The sequence below is a fragment of the Podarcis muralis genome, chromosome 1 (assembly GCF_964188315.1).
Source record: "Podarcis muralis chromosome 1, rPodMur119.hap1.1, whole genome shotgun sequence".
Lineage (NCBI taxonomy): Eukaryota > Metazoa > Chordata > Lepidosauria > Squamata > Lacertidae > Podarcis > Podarcis muralis.
The window spans coordinates 118,019,119-118,045,090 of NC_135655.1; the positions used below are offsets into that span (position 1 = coordinate 118,019,119).

At 44.0% G+C, this 25,972-nt stretch overlaps 1 protein-coding gene across 3 annotated transcripts in view; it reads right to left on the bottom strand.

Annotated features, from left to right (window-relative positions):
* Positions 1–305: 305 nt before the first annotated feature.
* TFPI (tissue factor pathway inhibitor) overlaps positions 306–25,972 on the bottom strand; it is a 50,826-nt gene continuing 25,159 nt past the window's right edge. For 2 of the 3 annotated variants that reach the window (XM_077917207.1, XM_077917201.1), the window contains exons 2-9: positions 25,818–25,943; positions 19,146–19,346; positions 16,279–16,317; positions 15,796–15,972; positions 13,846–13,923; positions 5,688–5,870; positions 2,779–2,961; positions 306–1,675 (exon numbers count right to left, since the gene is read on the bottom strand). In XM_077917207.1, coding sequence (XP_077773333.1) covers positions 1,590–1,675; positions 2,779–2,961; positions 5,688–5,870; positions 13,846–13,923; positions 15,796–15,972; positions 16,279–16,317; positions 19,146–19,346; positions 25,818–25,929 — 1,059 coding nt within the window. In that variant the 5' untranslated portion in view covers positions 25,930–25,943 and the 3' untranslated portion in view covers positions 306–1,589. The remainder of the gene's footprint in view (positions 1,676–2,778; positions 2,962–5,687; positions 5,871–13,845; positions 13,924–15,795; positions 15,973–16,278; positions 16,318–19,145; positions 19,347–25,817; positions 25,944–25,972) is intronic. The other variant, XM_077917213.1, reaches the window with a different exon arrangement.

Below are 25,972 nucleotides of genomic sequence, written 5' to 3' on the forward strand. Positions count from 1 at the left end.
AGGGGTCCTTTACCTTTTACCTTATTGGGGGACCATTACAGAGAAATGGCTTTCTGCCAGGTCATTGCATATAGGCCAAAACCTTTGGCAGGATCGTGCAAAGAACCTCCCCTACAGGCCTCAGCTGGCTGTCAGAACTAATACCTTGAATTGGGCCTAGTGGCAATCAGGCAGTCAGGATAGCTTCCAAGGGGTCAGTGTACCTCAAACCCAACTTTCTACTCTGCTCAAAGTTCTCGTTCCATGTTTTACACTAGAAGCAATTTCCAAACCATCTTCAAGGGGCATTATACTAAAAGCAGAACTTTGTTATGATGATTTTTTTAATGACTCAGTTTCATAATAAACAGAAATGGAACCAAGTATTTACAAGCAAAAAAAAGGGGGGGGGGATATATCGAGTTTTATGAGGTGGGGAGCTCTCACGATTGTTTCTTCTGGCAAACCTCCTTGTTTCGGAGCTTTTTCTGGTTTTGCAGTCAGCCGTTGAAAGGATTCACGAATCACGAGAAAGCTCAGATTCCTGAGTGTCTAGTAAAGCCATTGACACCAGTTCCCTTTGCTAAATAGCATTCAAATGCTCCAGAATCGCAGTTATCAAAAGTATATAGAAAAGTGAAACTGGACAATAGCAATGTCATTATTTTATAAAAGCACATGAGGTATAATTTTATACTCCATAACCTAACAAACACCAATCCCCCTGCCTGTTGACTTTTTTTCTAAAATAGTGACAGAAAATCTGCTCCAGGTCACACAGTCAACGGCCAATGGCCAGGGATGATGTGAATTCTAGTCTTTGGATCTGTTGACCACAAACTGTCACCACTATAGTGGAAATAATAAGGAGCAAGGCTACAGGCCAATATATACTTACAGTGGTACCTTGGTCTACGAACAGCCCTGTTAACAAACTATTTGGTGAACGAACTCCGCAAAACCGGAAGTAGGTGTTCCGGTTAGTGAACTTTGCCTCAGAAGCTGAACGGAAGCTGAACGGTGGAAGGGCACTGGCGGCGGGAGGCCTCACTAGGGAAAGCGTGCCTCAGTTTAAGAATGCTTTGGTTTAAGAACAGACTTCTGGAACGAATTAAGTTCGTAAACCGAGGTACCTCTGTACTTGCAAGCAAGCTTCCTTGAGTCCTCAGTAGGACTTACTTCTGAGGAGACAGGCATAGGTTTACTTTGTACATCTGCAATTCCAAAGCCACTTCTTTATCAAAGCCCATATAATAGAACTTATAGCCTTCGCAGCAATTATTATGGTAGATTAGTTATGACTGCAGATTAAAATGGGTTATCCAAAGGCGAAAATTGGGAATACCGAGGATACAAAAATTCAGGATCAGAGCCTTATAACCATGGAAACTGGTCAACATTTAAATGTGGGGTGGGGGGAGTCCCACTGATTTCTATGCAACCAGCATAGGACAGGCGTTAGTTTTAACAGCGAAAGCTTCAGTTTGTACTGTCTACAAAATGTACAGGAGAAAGAAGAAACACAAAAGCAGCAGCATAAAATCTCGATAAATAATATGTGTGAATAAGGCAGGAAATGCAAATGATAGGCAGAGATGGCAGAAGGGAAGCTATATCCTTTCAATGACAATTTCCCCATCTATCAGCTTCGCTTGTTTCTTTCTCTTCCGGCGAATTTTCATTCTGCCTTGGAAACCTGGAGGGAACAAGAAACATAGATGTGAAAAATTATCAGGGGTCAGCAAACTTTTTCAGCAGGGGGCCAGTCAACATCCCTCCAACCCTGTGGGGGGCCAGACTAGTTTTTTTCGGGGGGGGGGGGGGAATGAGCGAATTCCTATGTCCCACAAATAGCCCAGAGATGCATTTTAAACAAAAGGACACATTCTACTCATGTAAAAACATGCTGATTCCCAGACTGTCTGTGGGCCGGATTTAGAAGGTGATTGGGCCAGATCTGGCCCCCCGGCCTTAGTTTGCTGACCTGTGGATGTGATGTACTAAACCTGGCTCTGAATTCCCACTCTCTTCTGTCTAATCCTAGGTTGAAACCCCCCCCCCCCTCAGAACAAGGACCTGTCCTCATGTTGGCTGGTACCCAACTAGCTCGTTCCATCAGTGCAAGGATTTAGATTTGCACAGGGGAGACCACAGAAGAGAAGATATTACTTCTTATTTTTTTAATAATTTTTTAAAAAATAACTCCCCCTCCCCTCTTTAAAAAAAGAAAAGTGTCCCTGGACTCTTTGAAAAAATATCTGGTAACCTTATTATAGAATAATTATAATATGCAGCAAGAATTGGAATTTGGGGAAAACCATGGAGGGGTGGAGGGGAAAGTCCTAGGTTGATGAACTGAATTTTAAATTTTAAATGTTGTTGAATTATTGTTTATTTTTCAAATTTCTATAAATATTTTTTTAAAGGTCTAAATTTGCTTGACTTGTTACTCCCCCCCCCCCCGTGGAGGAAAAAAATATTAACCCTTATACCTCAGACTGAGTGCTTACTGGAAGGACAGATCGTGAAGCTGAGGCTCCAATACTTTGGCCACCTCATGAGAAGGGAAGACTCCCTGGAAAAGACCCTGATGTTGGGAAAGATTGGGGGCACAAGAAGAAGGGGACGACAGAGGACGAGATGGTTGGACAGTGTTCTCGAAGCTACAAACATGGGTCTGACCAAACTGCGGGAGGCAGTGGAAGACAGGAGTGCCTGGCGTGCTCTGGTCCATGGGGTCATGAAGAGTTGGACACAACTAAACGACTAAACAACAACCTCAGACTGTTGTGTTTATACCTTTCTTACACATCTGCAGGCAGGACTTTCTAGAGGTAAAGTTGTTTTCGTTCCCGCCGCAGCCACTGTAACTGAACGGATGACATTTGCCGGTAGTGAGACTGTAGAAGAACCTTTTCTCATTGGCTTTGCAAAGGCCTCTGTCCCTGCGCATCACACAGAGGGAAGGGAGCAGGACAGACTCTAGCACAGGAGGAAGGAGAAGCTCATTAAGGATCCACCAAATCATTAATGCTCCCATTGCATTTGGGCACCTCTTAAAAAGATGCGCTCCTCTGCTTGTTGCATTTATGTTCTCAAAACACTACCAAACCCTTTGTCACATAAATTCCCAAACTGATAACAACACAACAACGTAACAGGCTGTATGTAACTATATACATTCTTTTAAAATGAGATTCAACATATCATATCAAAATATATGGTTCTATAGACCAACTTATCATATAAACAAAACATATTATGAGAAATTAAAGTCCAGAAGATTGATCAGGAAAGACAGTCTATTCAGTTTTTATATTGGCAATATCCACGGTGTGGAATTCTTATATCAATCTTGTAGTGTTCCACATGAAAATGCTTTTCAGAATTCTAGCGTTCCTTGTATGCAGGTGTCAGACGAAAAACTTGGAAGAATGGCAAATGCAGAAAATAAGAATGACACATGCAGAAAATAAGACAAGGATTCCAGAATAATCCCTTGTTTCGCCCAACCGGGCTTCGTCAGCTGTGCAGCATTTAAATTCTCAGCAGGTTATTTGGAAAGAAGCCGTGTATTTGAAAAAGTATTCTTTTAAAGTGCAGATTAATGTGGACAGAATGAGGGATGGGGGGGGGGGAACCCAGTGACATCATCTGGAAACAGACAGAATGGTCCACATTCAGAAGAGATGGTGAAAGGGCTGATTACTACTCAGTCTTTTCATTTATTTATTTGTGTGAAAAGATTTGTGTTCCGCCAACATTAAGAAAATATATATATTGTTTAAAATAAGATTGGGAAAAGTTTATACCTTATATACAAGATCATTGTCAGCGGGTTAAAACATTGGCAGGATTTTAAACACACTTGTAATATAATAGAGTGCATGGATAACTTAGAAAGATAAACATAAATGGAGAAGTATTGATATGCAGTTGAAAATAGGATCAATAGGACCCATGGGAGGGATGGGGAGTCAGGAGATTCCTTGTGACAGCTCCTGTATCTTGTTTGCCTGCCATATCTAAGCTAGAGAGTTTTCCCACAATTGAATGCCTTTGTTTTGATCTATTCAAGGTCACACCTGCGTTTCTTAGTTCAGCCCAGAAGTGAAAGTATTTCCCCACTCCCAAGCTGAACCATAAAATTTTCCCTTTACCCTTAAAGCGTTCCCTCCCCCCCACCAGTCCTTGTAAAACAGTAAAAAAAAAAAAACAGACAGAAGGAAGAGCAAAAAATACCCAATAAAACCTGTAAAAAACAGAAAATGACTGTTATCACTCTCAGGCCCCTTAACCCCCAACCAAATCTTACTTATTCAAAATTGCATGTCATATATCAAACAGGACAATTCTCCCCCAAACTAAAACCAGATATTAAAAACCGATACAGACTGTTAATATAAAGTTAATATAAGGTTATGTACTTCTCTTCAATCGTTCTTTTCCTTTTCCAAAAAAGTGGCGGCAAATGAGAGTTTGTAATTGTAATCCAGAATTAAATCCGAAATGTAAATCCAAATGTACAGTTCTGCAATATATTGTAATCCAAATCTTCCAATTTTTAGGCTTGAAAAATATGCATCCAGGATGTCCAAAGATATTAATTAATTGCTTATTGGCAGGTAGTATTGCATGAATTTCCCTGGTCTTCAGTAAGCACTAAATATCAAATCCAACTCCAGCTATTCCAGGTTCTCCTTCCTTCTTGGGGAATTTCTCCCCCAATATGATGAAGAGTTTTCCTGCTTAGCTTCAGTTTTGTGCCACCGAGTTCAAGGGTTTAAAGTTAAAGCTTATATTTCCACAGTACTTTTATGTAAGTCTTTTTGCTTTCTACTCTGCCAAAGTATCAATCTGTCAAATTCTGCCCAGCTGTCAATTTACATCCTACCTTTATCCAGAGGACAACTTGACACAGCTGTAGCCAATATGTATCCAAGAGAAAGAGAGTCTCTCAAATGTCCAAAGTCAAACTGTTACAAAATCTCCATAGCTGCAAGTACTATGGTCTGCTCCCATTCACAAAAAGTCCCCTTACAGAGCCTGCCCGCAGAAATCGGAAGCTGACTTCCCTTTTGGCTTCTGTTTCACCAAATCAATCAATTTAAACCTAATTTCTTCTCTTAATTCCTTATTTGGTTTTTATCTCTAATTGGAAAATCCACTGCTTATGGTGGCGGTGTGTGGCTTCGGCTGTAGAGCGCGGCGGAGCCGTGAGCGGACTCAAGCCTTTTCCTCCCCCCCGCGCAAAAACGGCAGTCGGGGGATTATGATCGGCGAGTTTGCATGCCCTGCTGGACCCCTAGAGTCCCCACTCTTCCGTGGGGAGTTTTTCGGCGGGCACCTAGCCCTGGGGCACACCCCCAAAGCTCTTTCAGCCTGAACTGTGTCGTCTTTCAGACAGAAGACACAGAGCGCGCCATCATTGCCTCCGCAGCAAACCGGAAGTCCCTATTATAGAATAATTATAATATGCAGCAAGAATTGGAACTAGGGGAAAACCATGGAGCGGTGGAAGGGAAAGTCCTAGGTTGATGAACGGAATTTTAAATTTTAAATGTTGCTGAATTATCGTTTATTTTTCAAATTTCTATAAATATTTTTTAAAGGTCTAAATTTGCTTGACTTATGTATCAGATAGTTACCTTTTTCGCCCAGTGGAGGAAAAATATTAACCCTTATACCTCAGACTGTTGTGTTTATACCTTTCTTACACATCTGCAGGCAGGACTTTCTAGAGGTAAAGTTGTTTTCGTTCCCACCGCAGCCACTGTAATTGAACGGATGACATTTGCCGGTAGTGAGATTGTAGAAGAACCTTTTCTCGTTGGCTTTGCAAAGGCCTCTGTCCCTGCGCATCACACAGAGGGAAGGGAGCAGGACTGACTCTGGGCACAGGAGGAAGGAGAAGCTCATTAAGGATCCACCAAATCGTTAATGCCCCCATTGCGTTTGGGCACCTCTTAGAAAGATGCGCTCCTCTGCCTGCTGCATTTATGTTCTCAAAACACTACCAAACCCTTTGTCACGTAAATTCCAAAACTGATAACAACACAACAACGTAACAGGCTGTATGTAACTATATACATTCCATTGCGTTTGGGCACCTCTTAAAAAGATGTGCTCCTCTGCTTGCTGCGTTTAGGTTCTCAGCAGGTTATTTGGAAAGAAGACGCGTATTTGAAAAAGTCTTAATAGGACCATGGAAGGGATGAGGGTGGGGAGTCAGGAGATTCAAAGTGATCTTGATATTTGAGTTCAGAATTGGTTTTGTTGTATGTTTATATTCTTGAAAATCAAATTAAAAATTATTTCAAAGAAATGTGTGTGTGTGTGTGTGTGTGTGTGTATACACACACACACACCACAAAGAGCATGAAATCAACAATGGCATTGCATTCACAAAAGAAGTACAAAAGACATCACAGATCAGTAGATTGGACTGATACATCAACATTGCTAGATCGCCTCTGGGTAAACAGGTGAGTGTTAAGCGGCTGCTTAAATGCCAATACTGTAGGGGTCTACAAGGTGCCGCAACACTGCAAAATGTTAAAAGTCATAGGCTTTGGATTATACAATATGAGAAACCATATTTATATCATATGATTAAAAGCCTAGGACCTTTAACATTTGCTGTTTATAAAAATTAAAATGCAGAGAAACAAAGCATGCATACCTATATGGAGGTAAATATTTTAAAAATCACGTAAGAAACTGAATTGAAGGAAGTAGATAAAAACCAAGGCAATGTTTTGCACTAACAAACAAGTCACAACGAATGGGGTTCATTAAATTAAATTTGACACACGAATTCTAACAGTCCTGTGCTTTGGTCAATTCTTCTTCTTGGGACACGGAACTCTTGGGACGCGGGTGGCGCTGTGGGTAAAACCTCAGCGCCTAGGACTTGCCAATCACATGGTCGGCGGTTCGAATCCCCGCGGCGGGGTGCGCTCCCGTAGTTCAGTCCCAGCGCCTGCCAACCTAGCAGTTCGAAAGCACCCCCCGGGTGCAAGTAGATAAATAGGGACCGCTTACTAGCGGGAAGGTAAACAGCGTTTTCGTGTGCGGCTCTGGCTCACCAGAGTAGCTTCGTCACACTGGCCACGTGACCCGGAAGTGTCTGCGGACAGCGCTGGCTCCCGGCCTATAGAGTGAGATGAGCGCACAACCCTAGAGTCTGGCAAGACTGGCCCGTACGGGCAGGGGTACCTTTACCTTTTACCTAGCACCTTGGCTTACGTTAACCTTGGGCGGCATAAACTTCGGGTTGCAAAAGCAGCAAACCCGGAAGTGTTTCACCGTGTGCGCATGCGCAGAAGTGCTCTACCACGCTGCGTGAATGCACAGAAGTGGTCCCTCTGGTTGTGGAAACCTCAGGATCCGACCGGAGCTCCGGAACAGATCCCATCCGCAACTGGAGTACCACTGTATATATAATTTTTATTAAATTTTATGTTTGCAATTTTGAATACTCATTTAAGTAATTGTAAGATATCAATGACTTCCCTTATTCTCTTTCCATGGTTCGTTTTACATATCATAAATCCCTGTATATTTTAAATAAACTAAACCCTTCAGTATTCCATTATTACATCCATCAAAACTTATTTACACTGTTGAATTTGTCTTAATGCTGCCAACGTTTTCAAGTGTACACAATTTCACCCTATATATTCAATAAACATTTTCCAATCTTCTCTAAACGTATGTTCTTATTGCTCTCTTATTGTATATGTTAAGTCTGCAAGCTGCACATATTCCATCAATTTAAGTTGCCATTCTTCTTTCGTTGGGACCTCACTCGTTTTCCATTTTGGGGCTAATGAAACATGGGCCATAGTAGTGGCATACATAAATAACATTTTTTTGAAACCTGGGAATTTCCGTCTGAATTATCCCCAACAAAAAGGACTCTGGTTTTTTTTTTTGAAAAGTACTTTTATTATTTTCAATTCATTATGGATTATTTCCTAATGCTCTTTTACCCTTTCAAAGGCCCACCACATATGAAAAATCGTTCCCTCAACCTCATTGCACCTCTAGCACTTATCTGATTCAGCCTTATACATCTTAGCAAGCCTACTCGGAGTTAAATACCAGTTGTAAATCATTATCAAGTAGTTCTCCTTCAGAGAATAATATGCTGTGAATTTTTATATCTCATATGATATAAAAGAATTACACGGTCTCATGTAAAAGAACGGCCTCGGTCCAGTATATCTGAAGGAGCGTCTCCACCCCCATCGTTCTACCCGGACACTGAGGTCCAGCGCTGAGGGCCTTCTGCCGGTTCCCTCACTGTGAGAAGCCAAGTTACAGGGAACCAGGCAGAGGGCCTTCTCGGTAGTGGCACCCGCCCTGTGGAATGCCCTCCCACCAGATGTCAAAGAGAACAACTACCAGACTTTTAGAAGACATCTGAAGGCAGCCCTATTTAGGGAAGCTTTTAATGTTTGATGTATTACAGTATTTTAATATTTTTTTGGAAGCCGCCCAGAGTGGTTGGGGAAGCCCAGCCAGATGGGTGGGGTATAAATAAATTATTATTATTATTATTATTATTATTATTATTATTATTATTATTACTACTACTACTACTACTACTACTACTACTACTACTACTGACTTTGACAAACTCAGAAAGAGTGCATATAACTATACAATGTGCAGTTGCCACGACAATATCCATAAGCATCATGCCTCCTGTGTTATTTACAGGCCTCCATTTTGTGCAATAAACCCTCTTGCAGCTACAATCATATGATCCGGAAAGATCTCAGATATTTGTGTGGAAAGAAGGAGAGAGACTTCTCATGAGAAGGGGCCCTCCTGGATCAAACTAAGGCTGGATCTATACTGATAATAAAAAAACACTATAAAAAGAAACAGTATAAGAGCTCTCAATGCAAAATCCCATTGGGGATAGATAGAGAAAAAATCATCATCATCAGTGTTTTTTTTTCCTTTAAAAAATCTTTAGAGATACTCTCATTTTCCTACTAATATTGAGCTACTGACCCTCAATGAGGTCAAACTTAAGATTCACAAAATGTTTAAGGGTATGTGTCCCTCTGTGTCCCCCCAGAAAAAAGCACTGAGAATAATAATACAGTGGTGCCCCGCAAGACGAATGCCTCGCAAGACGAAAAACCCGCAAGACGAAAGGGTTTTCCGTCGCGGAGGCGCTTCGCAAGACGAAGTTCCCTATGGGCTTGCTTCCCCCCGCTTTCCCCCCCTTTTTCAAAGCCGCTAAGCCGTTAATAGGCTTTTAACAGCTTAGCCGCTAAGCCCGCTAAGCCGCTAATAGCACTAAATCGCTAATAGCGCTAATCCGCTTAGCCGCCAATGGGCTTGCTTCGCAAGACGAAAAAACCGCTAGACGAAGAGAATCGCGGAACGGATTCTTTTCGTCTTGCGAGGCACCACTGTAATAATAATAATAATAATAATAATAATAATAATTTATTTGTACCCCACCCGTCTGACTGCCCTATAGCACCATCTGTTGTCACATGTTCATAACGCAGCAAAAAAATAATACTGGGGTGGGGCAGGCCATTGGCTAGCAAAGCACAGTCCTGGCAGTAGGAGGCGCACGTTCACACAGATCTGCACTTGCCACCCGCAATCCGGGGCTTCCTGCAAACTCCGTGCCACTCTGCCTGCTCTATCCTGGCACCCCTGCAACCAGGAGGGTGGCGTAGTGCCCTGACTCATGTGCTGCAATTGATCCTGGTTGCCCTCCTATTCTGGTATGTCTCTGCCTGCAGTAAAGGTAAAGGACTCCTGGATGGTCAAGTCCAGTCTGAGATGACTATGGGGTTGCAGCACTCATCTCGCTTTTCAGGCCGAGGGAGCCAGTGTTTGTCCACAGACAGCTTTCCAGGTCATGTGGCCAGCAGGACTAAACCACTTCTGGCGCAACGCAACACCGTGACGGTTGCCAGAGCGCACAGAAATGCCGTTTAGCTTCCCGCTGCAGTAGTACCTATTTATCTACTTGCACTGGTTTGCTTTCAAACTGCTAGGTTGGCAGGAGCTGGGACAGAGCAATGGGAGCTCACTCTGTCACGGGGATTTGAACCGCTGACCTTCCGATTGGCAGGCCCAAGAGGCTCCTTGGTTTAGACCACAGAGCCACCTGCGTCTCTGCCTGCAGTACATTGCCTGCGATGGAGATGACAGATAGTTGGCAGAAGACCTTTGCGAGAGGCAGGGAAGAGGAGATCTCCCAGGGTTGGAGGCTGGGCAGAGAAAGGGGCGCTTCCAGGTGAGAGCTGAGAGTTTGCATCTTTGTCCGCGTGGGGTAATAGTTAGGACATATCATGAGAGAGGACTTTGCATTCTTCCAGCTCTTTTTCTTCACTTTTTCTAAACTCTTTTTTTTCTTTAGAATAGTTTGTTTCTTTTTATTGCATCATGAAAAAGTCTTAGTAAAGCTGTAAAAGCAGTACTCAGACCAGAGTGGAACGATTCTTTCCTGAGATCTGGGCACTCTGATTATGTACAATCCCTTACCAGGGTTTTGCAAAAATAAAATAAAATGCAGATTTCCACCCGTTGTTCACTGTGGAGATGAATGAGCATAGGGACGCAGGTGGTGCTGTGGGTTAAACCATGGAGCCTAGGACTTGCCGATCCGAAGGTTGGCGGTTCGAATCCCCGCAACGGGGTGATATCCCGTTGCTCGGTCCCAGCTCCTGCCAACCTAGCAGTTGGAAAGCACGTCAAAGTGCAAGTAGATAAACAGGTACCGCTCCGGCAGGAAGGTAAACAGCGTTTCCGTGCGCTGCTCTGGTTCGCCAGAAGCGGCTTAGTCATGCTGGCCACATGACCTGGAAGCTGTACGCTGGCTCCATTGGCCAATAAAGCGAGATGAGCGCCGCAACCCCAGAGTCAGTCAAGACTGGACCTAATGGTCAGGGGTCCCTTTACCCTTTACCTTTATCTCTTGAATGTGTGTTTCAAAAGACAGGATGAAGTGAAACATGTCTATCGCAAAGCAGACAATTAAGGCTGAGGCATTGAACCACACACCGGAGGTAGAAATTGCTCCTTTTCTATTTAAAAAAGGAAATAAAAGAATAAAGTACTGATTTGTCATAATGTAGGGTTGCCATACGTCCGGAATACCGCCGTCAGCAGCAACTCAACAACTTTTCCGTCCGGATTTTCACTGTTTGAAATATGGCAACCCTATCATAACGCTACTCAATTATTTCCAACACAAATGGCTTTCTTCCAGTTATCGGGATGTTTGACTGCAGCTCAAGTGGTTTCCAGAGTTTATGGCAAATGGAGCCACGGTGCAAATTTTTTTTATAAACTAGTGCAACGGTTTCCATGTACACACTCGAAATGTTTCAAGGATATCTTATTGTGTGGCATGCATGTTCATTCCTTGTTTTCTAACCACTATCCACACATTACACGCCGGTCCCCAGAAGCACATGTGAGTGCAAGTGCAGATTGCCAGCAGGAAAACATGGCGAAAGGGATCCGTCTTTCCCCAGCTGTTGCTTTCTGCCTTCCGCACCACTGTGGATCACAAAAACGACAAGCCTCAATCTCCAGTACAGCGAAGACTCACGGAGGAGTACTTGCTCCTTAAAATATGGCTTTTAGAAGAGAAACTAGCGAAGGTCTAAGATAAAAAGGAATTGAGCCAAGGTACCGTATTTTTTGCTCTATAAGACTCACCTTTTCCCTCCTAAAAAGTAAGGGAAAATGTGTGTGCATCTTATGGAGTGAATGCAGGCTGCGCAGCTATCCCAGAAGCCAGAACAGCAAGAGGGATCGCTACTTTCACTGTGCAGCGATCCCTCTTGCTGTTCTGGCTTCTGAGATTCAGAATATTTTTTTCCTTGTTTTCCTCCTCCAAAAACTAGGTGTGTCTTGTGGTCTGGTGCGTCTTATAGAGCGAAAAATACGGTACTTACTGAGGGAGCAATCCAAACCCAAGATCAGGGGTGGTCTGAGATGCTTCAGTGCTCGAATCAAAATGCTCCCTGCTGCCACTGCTCGGGAGCCGAGTTGCGCTCAACACTGCAGAGCTGTGTGCGTGCATGGCGACTGTTGCACTGGCAGAGGCCAACCAGACACCATGCCATGCTGGTTGGCCCAGGCCAACATCCCGTCGGGCCGCACAGCATTGGGGCAACATCCCAGCAGGCCTCCTCTGCCCCCTCATGATTGGGGGGCCTGAACCCCCTTTCAGGGAACATCAGAGGGCTGAAGAGGCCTCAGCCCTATAGACTTGGTGTGTCTGCACTACTGTAATGAGGTGGAGGGGGGCGTCATTAGGCTCCACGAGGGCTTCTCCCTAAGCGGGGAGAAAAGCACTTCTTAAGGAGAAACCCTTTACAAAGCTTGCCCCCTGTCAGTCCAGTGCGGAGATAGGGCTTTGCGAGGACTCGCCAAGCCTCGCCACTGTGCCAGCCTGGGGTGGGGGAACTTCCTTCCTGCCTGGCAGCAAAGCAGGGCTTGGCAAGGGGAGAGGCTTTCTGTAGACCTTTGTCACTGGTCCCTCTCTCCCACCGTTGCAGCAAGCAGATCCTGAGCGCAAGAGCACTCTCCTCGCTTGCGATTCCGGAGGGAAGACAGCGCAGACCCACAGCAATCCGCAGCAAAATGACAACAACACTAAAAATAGACTTATATATGTCTACTCCAAATTAAGTCTTACTGAATTTACAGGGGTTACTCCCAGGGACGCGGGTGGTGCTGTGGGTTAAATCACAGAGCCTAGGACTTGCCGATCAGAAGGTCGGCGGTTTGAATCCCCACAACGGGGTGAGCTCCCATTGTTCAGTCCCAGCTCCTGCCCAGCTAGCAGTTCAAAAGCACGTCAAAGTGCAAGTAGATAAATAGGTACCGCTCTGACGGGAAGGTAAACGGTGTTTCTGTGCGCTGATCTGGTTTGCCAGAAGCGGCTTAGTCATGCTGGCCACATGACCCAGAAGCTGTACACTGGCTCCCTCGGCCAGTAAAACGAGATGAGCGCTGCAACCCCAGGGTCGGCCACGACTGGACCTAATGGTCAGTGGTCCCTTTACCTTTATGCTACAACAGAGACCAGGATGCTTAACGCTCAGAGATGGAAAGAAGATTGTGTATCAACGATGGAGGAGTGGCAGTTTAAATTATTGAATTATGCTGAAATTATTGAATTATGCTGAAATGGCAAAGCTTAACAGGAGCTATAAGGAACCAAGAGGAGAAAGACTTATCAGAGACTGGGGGAAATGTATGGATTATCTGAAAGGTTATTGTACACATAGAAGTTGATTAGCAGGGTTAACTTAAACCAGTTAAAATGAAATTCAAGGAGAAATCAAGGATTAAGTAATAACTGGAATAACGAAGAAAATGCAGTGTCAGAAGCAAAAATATGTAATATAAGAAACCTCAAAAGGGGCAGGAGGAAGTCAAAATATTCATGTTTATTGTAACATTGGATTTGTATTCTTGTTAAAATATCTTTTAAAAACTGAAAAAATATTTTTTAAAAATGCACATGTATTCCTGCACATTGACCATCTTCCACCAAAAAGAATCTTAATGCAACCATATATATTCACATCAAGCCTGAGCTTTTTCGGTATGTTTTATCAAAACGTATTTGCATATCAGTGCCGTACAGGAGAGAAAGGTATCATGGAAATAAGTTTCCATTTTAGGTTCATTTACATTTCACTTACACTTGACAAAAGTGGTAGTTTGTTCCCATTTCCGTGCTCATAACTGACAAATACAACAATAGACAGTTCTTAATGCACTGGTACCTCTTTGAATTTCATCTCACGCTGATGAGAGAACCCTATAATTCGTACTTAATGCTAAATTTTGAATACATACCTTGCTTTACAACTGGAGTAGTATTATTCGTTGTGCTAACCAGCATGTCGGTTATTTGCAATGAATTGGCAGAACGAACTAAAAGGGATGAAACAATGATAAAAGAAGCTTTTAAGAAGTGTGCATAATTAGTAGAGAAAACAATGATTGATGTATAACTCATATAATAAGAGGGCATTACTCAAAACCATCTTCTCACTATTTTATTTAAGCACAAGTTGCTCTTTTAGGCTGATTTATGTTTCAGTTACATTTTACAAAAGGTTTATTCCCGTTTGAAATTCAGCAGTGCAGAATTCTGATACTTTATAGTACTTCCCCCAACTTCTTCATTGAGGATTAAATCACTTCCTCTTCCTCTTCGACTTGCCCTGAGATTAAGAGGAAACAATGGGCTGGATCCAGAGTAACAGTGCAATTCTAACCATGTTTATTTGGAAGGTAGTGCCACAGAGTTGAAAGAGCTTACTCCTAAGTAAACGGGGGAAGGATTGCAGCCCCAATTTGTTGAGCTTGTTATTGCTGTTGTTGTTTAGTCATTTAGTCGTGCCCAACTCTTCGTGACCCCATGGACCAGAGCATGCCAGGCACTCCTGTCTTCCACTGCCCCCCACAATTTGGTCAAACTCATGCTGGTAGCTTCGAGAACACTGTCCAACCATCTCGTCCTCTGTCGTCTGCTTCTGCTTGTGCCCTCCATCTTTCCCAACATTAGGGTCTTTTCCAGGGAGTCTTCTCTTCTCATGAGGTGGCCAAAGTATTGGAGCCTCAGCTTCAGGATCTGTCCTTCCAGTGAGCACTCAGGGCTGATTCCCTTAAGAATGGATAGGTTTGATCTTGCAGTCCATGGGACTCTCAAGAGTCTCCCCCAGCACCATAATTCAAAAGCGTCAATTCTTCGATGATCAGCCTTCTTTATGGTCCAGCTCTCACTTCCATACATCACTATTGTTGAGCTTAGGTACCATTAAAATCAATTGGCCAAGTTAGTTGTGACTTAAGTCCCACTGATTTGAATGGGAACATGCAGTGTGATCCTATTTATTTATTTACTTACAAAGTACAGTTGTACCTTGGATCTCAAATGCCTTGGCTCCCGAACAAATCGGCCCCCGAACGATCAAAACCTGGAAGTGAGTGTTCCGGTTTTCAAACGATTTTCAGAAGCCAAATGTCCTTTGCTGCTTCCGATTGGCTGCAGGACCTTCCTGCAGCCAATCAGAAGCCGCGCTTTGGTTTCCGAACGTTTTGGAAGTTGAACAGACTTCTGGAACGGATTCTGTTCAACTTTCAAGGTACAACTGTATTTGTATGCCACCCTCTTGCACAACCTCAGTGACATACAAATGTTTAAAAGCAATACAGAGCGATCATTAAAGCCACAGGCTACTCAGAGAGATATTTTAAACAATTGCAAAGGCCTGTTGGCATAAAAGAGACGCCCCAAAAAATGGAAAGCAAAAGAGGTACCTACAAAATAAATGCGGCAGAATAAATTGATAGAATATACAGAACTAGCATCTGTGACCATGAAAATAAGAAGTAATAAAGATGAGGCTAAAAGAAGAGTGAAAGTGCCTGGGAGAACATTTTAGAAGGTATAATATTCAATCAAATCTCCAAGTGAGAATAAACCTATGAGCAGCAGATAATATCAAATATGGGAAGACTTGAGACAAAATTGGGTGGAAGATCAGGATATGCAACCGATCAGTGTTTGCATAGAATGCCACAGAGAGATGGACTGGGAAGTCTTTAGGAAAAGGATAACTGATGGACAATGTGTGATGTAAGTACAACAAAATCCATCTTCAGGGGAAAAGAGACATGGCAGACATCACAGTTTCAGGTAGAGATTGGACCTTCTTGACATGGTATAACCATCATACCATCTACTATGGGCACCAAGGGATATTGTAAGATACAGTACCAGAAGACAAGGCCACTTACGGTTGTCCTCACAGGTATCTTGGCATTCTTTCAAAGTATGAAAGTTGTTTTGGTTTCCTAGGCAACCACCATACTGGAACTTCTCACACTTCATCGATTCCTTGTTGAAGAAATACCGGGTAATTAATCCTCGGCAGATACCGGGGTCATTCTCCAGAAGGCAGTAAGGAGGCTTTCCTGAGAATGGAGATTGTTTGAGGGGAGAAAGTGTCAGATAATCCAATTAATGAAGGACTTACTGCAGTTTACCAAAAGTGGGCACGATCTAACTCAATTTAAGCATTTTGGCAAGGTGTAGGAGACAAATAGGGGCAAAGCAAGCATGCAACGTATTTTCTGCTGCTGAGGATCACAAAACTAAAACATTGATTAAAAAACCAGCTAAGATGCATTTTAAAGTATCAAAAAGATGATTAAAAACAGCAGTAGCTAAAAAGAAACAAAACACAGGTAACACACATAGAACACATTTATTTCAGTTACCTGTCTGAGATTTTGATCTCTTTTTCTTCTCAGGCACATCTGAAATCGAAACAAAATGTTTTTAGTGTAGGGAAAAAAATAACATTTACTAAAAAAAGTATATATTTTTGCCCATAATGATATACCCCATAGCACTGAACCATTTCTCATGGTTCCAGAATTCCATATTTTATTTTAGAAATGCTGTACAGGATCCCATTCTCTGTCCGAGCTCCTGCCAACCTAGCAGTTTGAAAGCACACCAGTGCCAGTACATAAATAGGTACCGCTGCGGCAGGAAGGTAAATGCCATTTTCGTGCGCTCTGGTTTTCATCACAGTGTCCAGTTGCACCAGAAGCGGTTTAGTCATGCTGGCCACATGATCTGGAAAGCTGTCTGTGGACAAATGCTGGCTCCCTTGCCTTGAAGCAAGATGAGTGCTGCAACCCCACAGTTGCCTTTGACTGGACTTAACCATCTAAGGGTCCTTTACTTTTACCTTTTTTTAGGCATAGGATTGCAACAACAATCTAACTGATTTAATAGTAAAGGTAAAGGTAAAGGTACCCCTGCCCGTACGGTCCAGTCGTGTCCGACTCTAGGGTTGTGCACCCATCTCACTTAAGAGGCCGGGGGCCAGCGCTGTCCGGAGACACTTCTGGGTCACGTGGCCAGCGTGACAAAGCTGCTCTGGTGAGCCAGCACCAGCGCAGCACACGGAAACACCGTTTACCTTCCCGCTATAAAGCGGTACCTATTTATCTACTTGCACTTAGGGGTGCTTTCGAACTGCTAGGTGGGCAGGAGCTGGGACCGAAAGACAGGAGCTCACCCCGCCACGGGGATTCGAACCGCTGACCATGCGATCGGCAAGCCCTAGGCGCTGAGGTTTTACCCACAGCGCCACCCGCGTCCCAATTTAATAGTAGATTTAATAGTAGATTCGATCAAATCTGTCCCAGCATGAATATTGTCTTATGTGCAGCCATGTCATCTTAATTTTTTCAGAGGTGACATTTGATCAGGAGTAAGGCTCACGTGAAGTACTGACAGCTGTGGACAACTAGGCATGTTGGGATTAATGCAAGAAGAGGAGTGAATGAGAGCAGTAACGGGATTTGATATTTCAGCTGAAACCTGAATCCAGAGACCAGCTGGAGTGTTCCAACACACGAGCCTAACCCATACACAATGAATTCCTGGCTGATTGTCAAAAGCTAATCTACAATTTGAATTTGCTTGCCTACAAGTGTTGCCAGTACTGTGTGTGTTTGTGTTTATGTGTGTATTTGCTTTGTTGAAGCTTTCATGATTGCATAGAAAGCAAAAAGGGCAACCTGCTATAATGGCGCTAGTCAAAGTGGGTGGGATGCTTCACGAACCAAATATGGTACCCATTCCTGGAACATTAGGGGGCAAGTTGTCAGTCCCATCCATCAGTTTAAGAAACAGTGTGCTATAATGCTCTGTTTTAATGGGCTTTCCCACGCTTTTCTTCATATCCAAGAATTGAGCCAAATGCCTTAAGCAGCTCTTAGCTTTCCGTTGGCCTGATACTAACCACATTTGCTTTGCTCGTTTCCTCTTTTGCTAAAAGGATGCTCCAAACACAGCTGACGTTTTGCCTTTGAATTGATTCACTTGTGTGAGCACTGCAATGTTTGGGTTTGGTTCACACGCCACATGCTTGTCACAGTGATGACTGACACTTGTAAAATGGTCCCATTCCACACCAGAGTAAGGGCTTCAGGGTAATCTGTTGTCACTTCCAAGGGAACCAATTTCAGTGGGAGCAGTTCACTTTTTCAGTCATCAAGTGATAAGCCTTTGATAAAGTATTAAGTTTAAAAACTATGCATGTAAGAGTCTAATGAGTGTGCTCATTAGAACTGGTAGGGCGAAAGGCAGGGAGGCCCACAGTAGGTGGCGACAGAGGACATGGCTAGCTATGCCAGAGCCAGCAAGAGGCAGAGGCACTAATTCTGCTTCCCTGTTGAGTTCTAAAGAGGAAGCTGACATCCAGTTGTCAGCCTCTAGAGTCTAGACCAATGGTTTTCAACCATTGTGCCATGGCACACTAGCGTGCCTTGAATGATGGTCAGGGATGCCATGGGCAAAACTGGCCTCTGTCCCTCTTTCCTTCCCTCCCTCCTCTGATGCCCTCTGATGCAAACAACATGGTAGTCAGTCCTGTCATTTGAAAACCTGCTGCTCCCATTGGCTGCCTCCAATACTAGACATGAAGTGTAAAGGTAAAGGTACCCCTGACCGTTAGGTGCAGTTGCGGACGACTCTGGGGTTGCGGCGCTCATCTCGAGCTATAGGCTGAGGGAGCCGGCGTTTGTCTGCAGACAGCTTCCAGGTCATGTGGCCAGCATGACTAAACCGCTTCTGGCGAACCAGAGCAGCGCACGGAAACGCTGTTTACCTTCCCGCCGGAGCGGTACCTATTTATCTACTTGCACCTTGACATGCTTTTGAACTGCTAGGTGGGCAGGAGCAGGGACCAAGCAACGGGAGCTCACCCCATCACGGGGATTCGAACCGCCAACCTTCTGACCAGCAAGCCCTAGGCTCTGTGATTTAGACCACAGCGCCACCCGTGTCCCAGACATGAAGTGATGTATCAGTTATTTGTTTACTTATATTACTTATAAGTATTTGCACTTCAGCAAAAAGCCTCCTGGAAGCGCTAACATGCAATCAGTTTAAAAAAGACTGTCTTAAAATATAGGGGGGAAAGAAAGAGGGGAGAGAAGAGGGAGAAAAGCAAACCCCGGTATCAATTCATAAAGTGAAATAACATTTCCTATAAGGATCCGATGGGAGGAAAATGTGCTGCATTTAACCTAAAGAAAGAGAGAAATGGAGGAAGACATGTACTGACCTGGTACTATGCACTTTAGCTGGCACTCCTCTAGAGTCAGAAAGTTGTTTTCATTGCCTTCGCATCCACCATAGTTAAAGATTTCACACTGGCGGGTTTGGATGTCAAAGTGATACCGGACATGCAATGCTTTGCAGGGCCCGCCATCCGCTTTGAAGGCACAGATGGACATGCCCAGTTTCAGTGGGGGCCAAGCAGGACCTGGAGGAAGGTGAAGGAAAGCTCAGCATATCATAATCCACTTATAAACGCCATTTCTAACTCCAGCTCCGGCAGGAAGGTAAATGGTGTTTCCGTGCGCTGCTCTGGTTCGCCAGAAGCGGCTTAGTCATGCTGGCCACATGACCCAGAAGCTGTACACTGGCTCCCTCGGCCTATAGAGCGAGATGAGCACCGCAACTCCAGAGTTAACCACGACTGGACCTAAGGTCAGGGGTCCCTTTACCTTTACCTTTTACCACTGATAGGTAAGAGAGAGACCTGGGTGTTCAAGCCATGCTACAAAAAACAGTGAAATATAGATCAGCATTTGTGGATTACATTAGATCAGGGGTCGGCCTGGGCCGGTTCACTCCAGTGGAGATCCCTCCGTGGGCCTGATTGCACATGCACATGAGCGTGCATGCCAGCGATTTCTGGCGTCTGCGCAGACGCGATTTCCGGCATCTGTGCATGTGCAGATATGATTTCCAGTACTGCAAAAGCAAGTCCCCAAGCTGCGCTGCACCGGTTTAGTGCAGTGTACAGGGACTTGCTGGGCGGGCGGCTTGGTTCGGGGGTGGCTCGTGGGCTGATTAAATGACCCCCGTGGGCTGTTTGTGGCCCATGGACCTTAGTTTGTCAACCCCTGCATTAGACAGTGTGGCACCAATTCCAGTATTTTTAACTGTTTTTATATGTGGAATTGTTTTTCAACATTTGCATTGTTTTTATACACTGAATTTTAATTTTTTTTAAAAAATATACTTGTTTTATATATTGAGCCTGTTTTTACTTGTTTTTACACTTTTCCTGTTGTATAGTTGCAACCATTTTCTTTGTTTCAAGATTGCCCATTTCATTGACGTAACCTGTCCTGGAGCCTTCTGGTTAAGGGTGGGTAAGAAATCTAACAAATAAAAAATTATGCAAATGGTACTTTGGGCTCTAAATGCACACCTGTTTTTCTTGCAGGGGGTTACAGATATGTAAAATGTGCCACGTCGTACCTGAATGTTGATGAGCACCAAATGTTCTCCAGAGGGCAGCATCACCCCAGAAAATAACACACCAGGGAGTCATAAATTCAACAGACTCACTGGAACATCCAGATCTAAAGCCAACACCCACAGTTTTTGCAGTTTCCTAGTAAGAAGCAGTGACACCCTTGCTGGGAGGTCAGGCAAGTGCAGGCATAGGCAAACTCAGCCCTCCAGATGTTCTGGGACTACAACTCCCATCATCCCTAGCTAACAGGACCAGTGGTCAGGGATGATGGGAGTTGTAGCTAACAGGACCAGTGGTCAGGGATGAGTTTGCCTATGCCTGGGTAAGTGCCTCCACCCAACTAGGCTGTCCGCTACTCAGTAAATAGCTTCATGGCCCTATCCCTGAGCCATAGACCCAGCCTCACGTACCTTTGAGCTGGTGCTAGATATGGATGCCAATTTTCTTTCTTTTCCTTTAAAAACTAACACGCTGGCCACGTTTGGGCCTGATGCCCAACAATTGCTGTTACTTATTTTTAAAAAGAAGCATTGATTAGAATATTGCAACAAATATAAATACAGTGGTACCTTGGTTCTCAAACACCTTGGTTCTCAAACAACATGGAACCCAAACACTGCGAACCTGGAAGTAAGTTTTCTGGTTCGTGAACAGTTTTCGGAAGCCAAACATGCTCCGTTTTGAGTGTTACACTTCCGATTTTAGTGCCATACTTCTGTTTTGAGTGTTAAGCTGAGGTCTGTCTGTTTTTGCTATTTATTTTGCGTTTTTGTTTTTGCGGCTCTTTTTGTTTTGGTGACTGTGTGGAACTTGGTTCAGCTACTGATTGATTGATTGTGTGACTGCAGTACATTGCTTATTGCTTTCATTTTATGGATCAATGGTCTCGTTAGATAGTAAAATTCATGTTAAATTGCTGTTTTTGGGGTTGTTTTTAAAAGTCTGGAACGGATAAATCCATTTTGCATTACTTTCTATGGGAAAGTGTGCCTTGGTTTTGGAAAGCTTTGGTTTTGGAACAGACTTCCAGAATGGATTCAGTTTGAGACCAAGGTACCACTGTAAATAAAAGAAGCAAAGGGCTCTACAGTGGTACCTCGGGTTACATACGCTTCAGGTTACACACTCCGCTAACCCAGAAATAGTGCTTCAGGTTAAGAACTTTGCTTCAGGATAAGAACAGAAATCGTGCTCTGGCAGCGCAGCAGCAACAGGAGGCCCCATTAGCTAAAGTGGTGCTTCAGGTTAAGAACAGTTTCAGGTTAAGAACGGACCTCCAGAACGAATTAAGTACTTAATCTGAGGTACCACTGTATAAGCCTTCCAGAACTTGCAGCCCAAGAGGACCTCATTTTGAGATGCAGCAACGCATCTTCATCTCTTATGTAGCAATCGCTATTTCTTCCATGCTTCCATTATTTCCAGTGTACTCAGTGTCATTCTAGGATGCAGCGAGCATGCTGAAAAGATAGCTCAACCCCCCCCCCAAAAAAAAAAACAGTCTGAGATTGCTTTTGCAATTCAGTGGAGGCTAAACCGTTAAACTATTTATAACATTCGTCTTCGTCAATTTGCACCCCTGGTGTAAGGCAAGGTCTCTGTGGGACTTATTAGGACCAGCATCCTAGCTCTGCCTTATTTCCGCCAACATACATGCTTGATTTTCAGTTTCCTCAAAATTTACACACTTTCTGCCTTACTTCTCCCTATGGGCTCCAACAAATCTGAACCAACACATGCATAGCAGCCAACACTTCCATAGCAATAAAAGCCACGAGAAACCGGCAAGAAACTGGGTGGCTCTCTAAATGCTGTTGTTGTTGTTTTAAAAAATATGTCCTACCCCCCTGAGGACTGAGCTTAAAATGCTGTCTCATGAAGTCATCTGGGAATAACTGCTGCCTCAGTTTGCAGAACTTATTCTGCTTCTGTTAGTCATGGGGAAGCTCCCAGAGAAATAAGCTGCAAAGAGGAACAAAACACGGGCCATTTCAGGAATCACTGCGGACTCGCTCGCAGTGACCCCTGCCCCAGGGAACAAAGGCCTGGACAATTGCTTGCGTGCAACTTAAAAATGTAGTAGATTTGTAATTTAGTCTTGAGAGTAGATGACATCAGCTGACAATTATCCTATAATATTATACAATTCATTGGAAACAAGGCGGTGTAGCAGTCAATGTTAAAGTGCAGGAGTTCATGGTGACGACCTCCACAGACACGTCGCCAAGTCTACAGTCACATCCCATAGAGCAATCCAAAAATGTTATATATACACCAGGCAGAGGGTCTTTTCGGCAGTGGTGCCCTCCCATCAGATGTCAGGGAGATAAAGAATCACTTGTGGGGGGAGCGCACTGCCCATGGCAGTGCGATCCCAGTGGGGTGCCATAGTGGCTGTTCCCCCGTCCACACTGGACACCACGTCTCCGCAGGCGGCATGCCATGCCCCCAGGACATGCACCACACCCCTGTCGGTGGTGCGCCATGCCTCCGGGATGCACGCCAGGCCCGTCCCTGCCTGCTCTCCGCCCCCCAGTGCTGGAGCACGAAGTTCCACCACTGTAAAGAATTACACAACTTTTAGAAAACATCTGAAAGCAGCCCTGTTTAGAGAAGTTTTTAATGTCTGCCATTTTATTATTTTTTATATTTTGCTGGAAGCTGCCCAGATGGGCAGGGTATAAACAACAAAATTATGGTGATGAGGATGATGATTTATTGAATTTATATACTGCCCTATACTTGGAGGTCTCAGGTACAGTGGTATCTTGGTTCTCAAACTTAATCTGTTCTGAAAGTCCGTTCCAAAACCAAAGCATTCCAAAACCAAGGCACACTTTCCCATAGACAGTAATGCAAAACGGATTAGTCCGTTCCAGACTTTTAAAAACAACCCCCAAAACAGCAATTTAACATGAATTTTACTATCTAACGAGACCATTGATCCATAAAATGAAAGCAATAAACAATGTACTGCAGTCACACAATCAATCAATCAATCAGCAGCTGAACTGGGTCGGCAGTGGTTTAGACCACAGCGCCATCCGTGTCCATTGACTATACACAGCACAGTTAATGAAATATAATATAGAGGGTCCACTGTATTGGAGCTTATGGCAGAATGCTGAAAAGTAGACTTTACACGTGGCTATCACAAGAAAAGCAGCCTCGCATCTCCTCTACCCCTCTCTTTTGAGAATGTCTAATAAAACAAAACTACCCAGCCAAAGCAAATCTCTTTCCAGAATGCGGCAGCAATTTAATTCTGCACATCCATTTGTGTACAACGGGCTTTAGATTGGAACAATTGATTTCAAATGGGTACGAGTCGCTACGTCTTTTTGTGGTCTGTTCTTCTGTCGGCTAGCTGCTTCTTTTATAGGAAGGGCTATTCCCATGTATATGCATTCTGCACAGCTGTAAATGCAAGGCTCTTACCAAATACATTTTGCTGATGAACTTTATCAAGGGAAAACAGCTTGTCACACAGAGAGAAGATGACCTTCTTCTTTGTCCCCTCCTTCAGCTTGATTTGACAACTTGCCAGCCACCCAGGCATACTTTGCTGAAAGCTTTTCCTGTTAGATGAGCCCAATTGTCAAACTGCGATGCTAATACTTCACAGGCCTTCCCATTTACAAAAAAAAAAGGCATTTTGACTGCTGTGACTTATTCCCTTTGGGAAATGCAGCTGGGGGCGGGCCAGGATAAAGGTTGCTGGACATGATCTAGCACCTCAGTGCTCTCTTTGTAGCACACAAAATAACGTGCACCCAGGAATTTTTGTAAAAAACCCACATCATGCATATTTTGTGGTGTTGGGCTTTATCCCCAGTGCCGTTCCATAGTAATTGTCTATCTTTTGCTGTTTTTTTGGTTTGGTTCAGATTAGGGACAGAGGAATCAACCTATTTCCATTCCATGTCAATTTCACATGTTCTTATTCAAAAATCTGTTTCATCTTAAAGGTAAAGGGGCCCCGACCATTAGGTCCAGTCGTGGCTGACTCTGGGGTTGCGGCGCTCATCTCGCTTTATTGGCCGAGGGAGCCAGCGTACAGCTTCCGGGTCTTGTGGCCAGCATGACTAAGCCACTTCTGGCAAACCAGAGCAGCGCACGGAAACGCCGTTTACCTTCCCACCGGAGCGGTACCTATTTATCTACTTGCACTTTGACATGCTTTCGAACAGCTAGGTTGGCAGGAGCTGGGACCGAACAACCGGAGCTCACCCCGCCACGGGGATTCGAGCTGCCGACCTTCTGATCGGCAAGCCGTAGGCTCTGTGGTTTAACCGACAGCACCACCTGCGTCCCTCTTGTTCCATCTTATTTCTACGTTAATTTGTGTTTTTTTAAAAAATTCTGTAAGAAATTTCACACTTAAATATGCCGTTAAATTTTAACAGAAAATATGTACGCACAGGTCTTGCAATCCAAACGCTTGTTGTATGAAAATTCACTTATCCAAACACGAGGAATTAGCACCCAAATCTTGCTATGCACACTGCAGATTCAGATATCCCAACAGCCAGACCAAATAAGCAGCTTTTAACAAGTCCTACTTTGGGGTGTTTTGCTGGGAAGGGGGAGGGAGGGGGACACAATAGAGAACATTTTTTCTTTCTCCATTTGCCTTTTGCAAATTTCAGAGGGTTTTCCTGGGCTTTTTTGTTTTGGTCATTTTGGGGTCAGAATTCCATGACCAGGAACACATTGGAAACGTTCCCATAGGAATCAATGGAAATCATCAACTCGCTATGTGAACACTTGCCAGAAAAATTATTCTTGGAGAACGCATTGTGTTCGGATAGCAAGACCTGTGTGTATCTCATTTTACATATTTCTAAATATATGTTTAAGCATTTGGGTGCATTTTTTAACGAGCCAATAGTTCCATCGCAAAATTCAGAGAAGTGCACAATCCAAATGATGTTCTGATCTGTGTATTAGTCCAAGATGTGTGCATTTAGTCAGTTGACTTGAAAATGTGGACCAAGCAAAATTCTCCTCCGTCCCTAGCTCAAATTAACAAGGTTATGGGTTTTATTACAGTCATATGTCAAAAGTCAAACGGAATCCATTCCGGGAGTCTGTTCAACTTCCAAAACATTTGGAAACCAAAGTGTGGCTTCCGATTGGCTGCAGGAAGCTCGGAAGCTGTGTTAGCCCTTTGGACATCTGGCTTCCAAAAATAGTTTGCAAACCGGAACACTCACTTTTGGGTTTGCGGCGTTCGGGAGCCAAAACGTTTGAGAGCTAAGCTGTTCGAAAACCAAGGTATGACTTTATTTCAAGTTATTCACATGCTCACTGGGCAAAGAATTGCTCTTGCAAACAGACTGCTCAAATATGAGGGAAAACGGAAGAAAGCCACAAAGTTGATGTGCAACTTGGCCCAACGCGGTGCCATGTTATTCAGCTAAACAGGGGCGCTTGATTTCAATGCGCTGTAGTCAGATCTCTTACCGACTGCCTCTCCATATTCCTCTTCCTCCTCCTCTGAAGGTGCAGTCCCATGACATGGCCCGTTGCTGGACAGAAGATACAAGATGGCAGCTAGAAATACATCCGCTCTCATCCTGCTCGCCTCTCCTGAATAAAGCAAAAGAAAACATGACGCT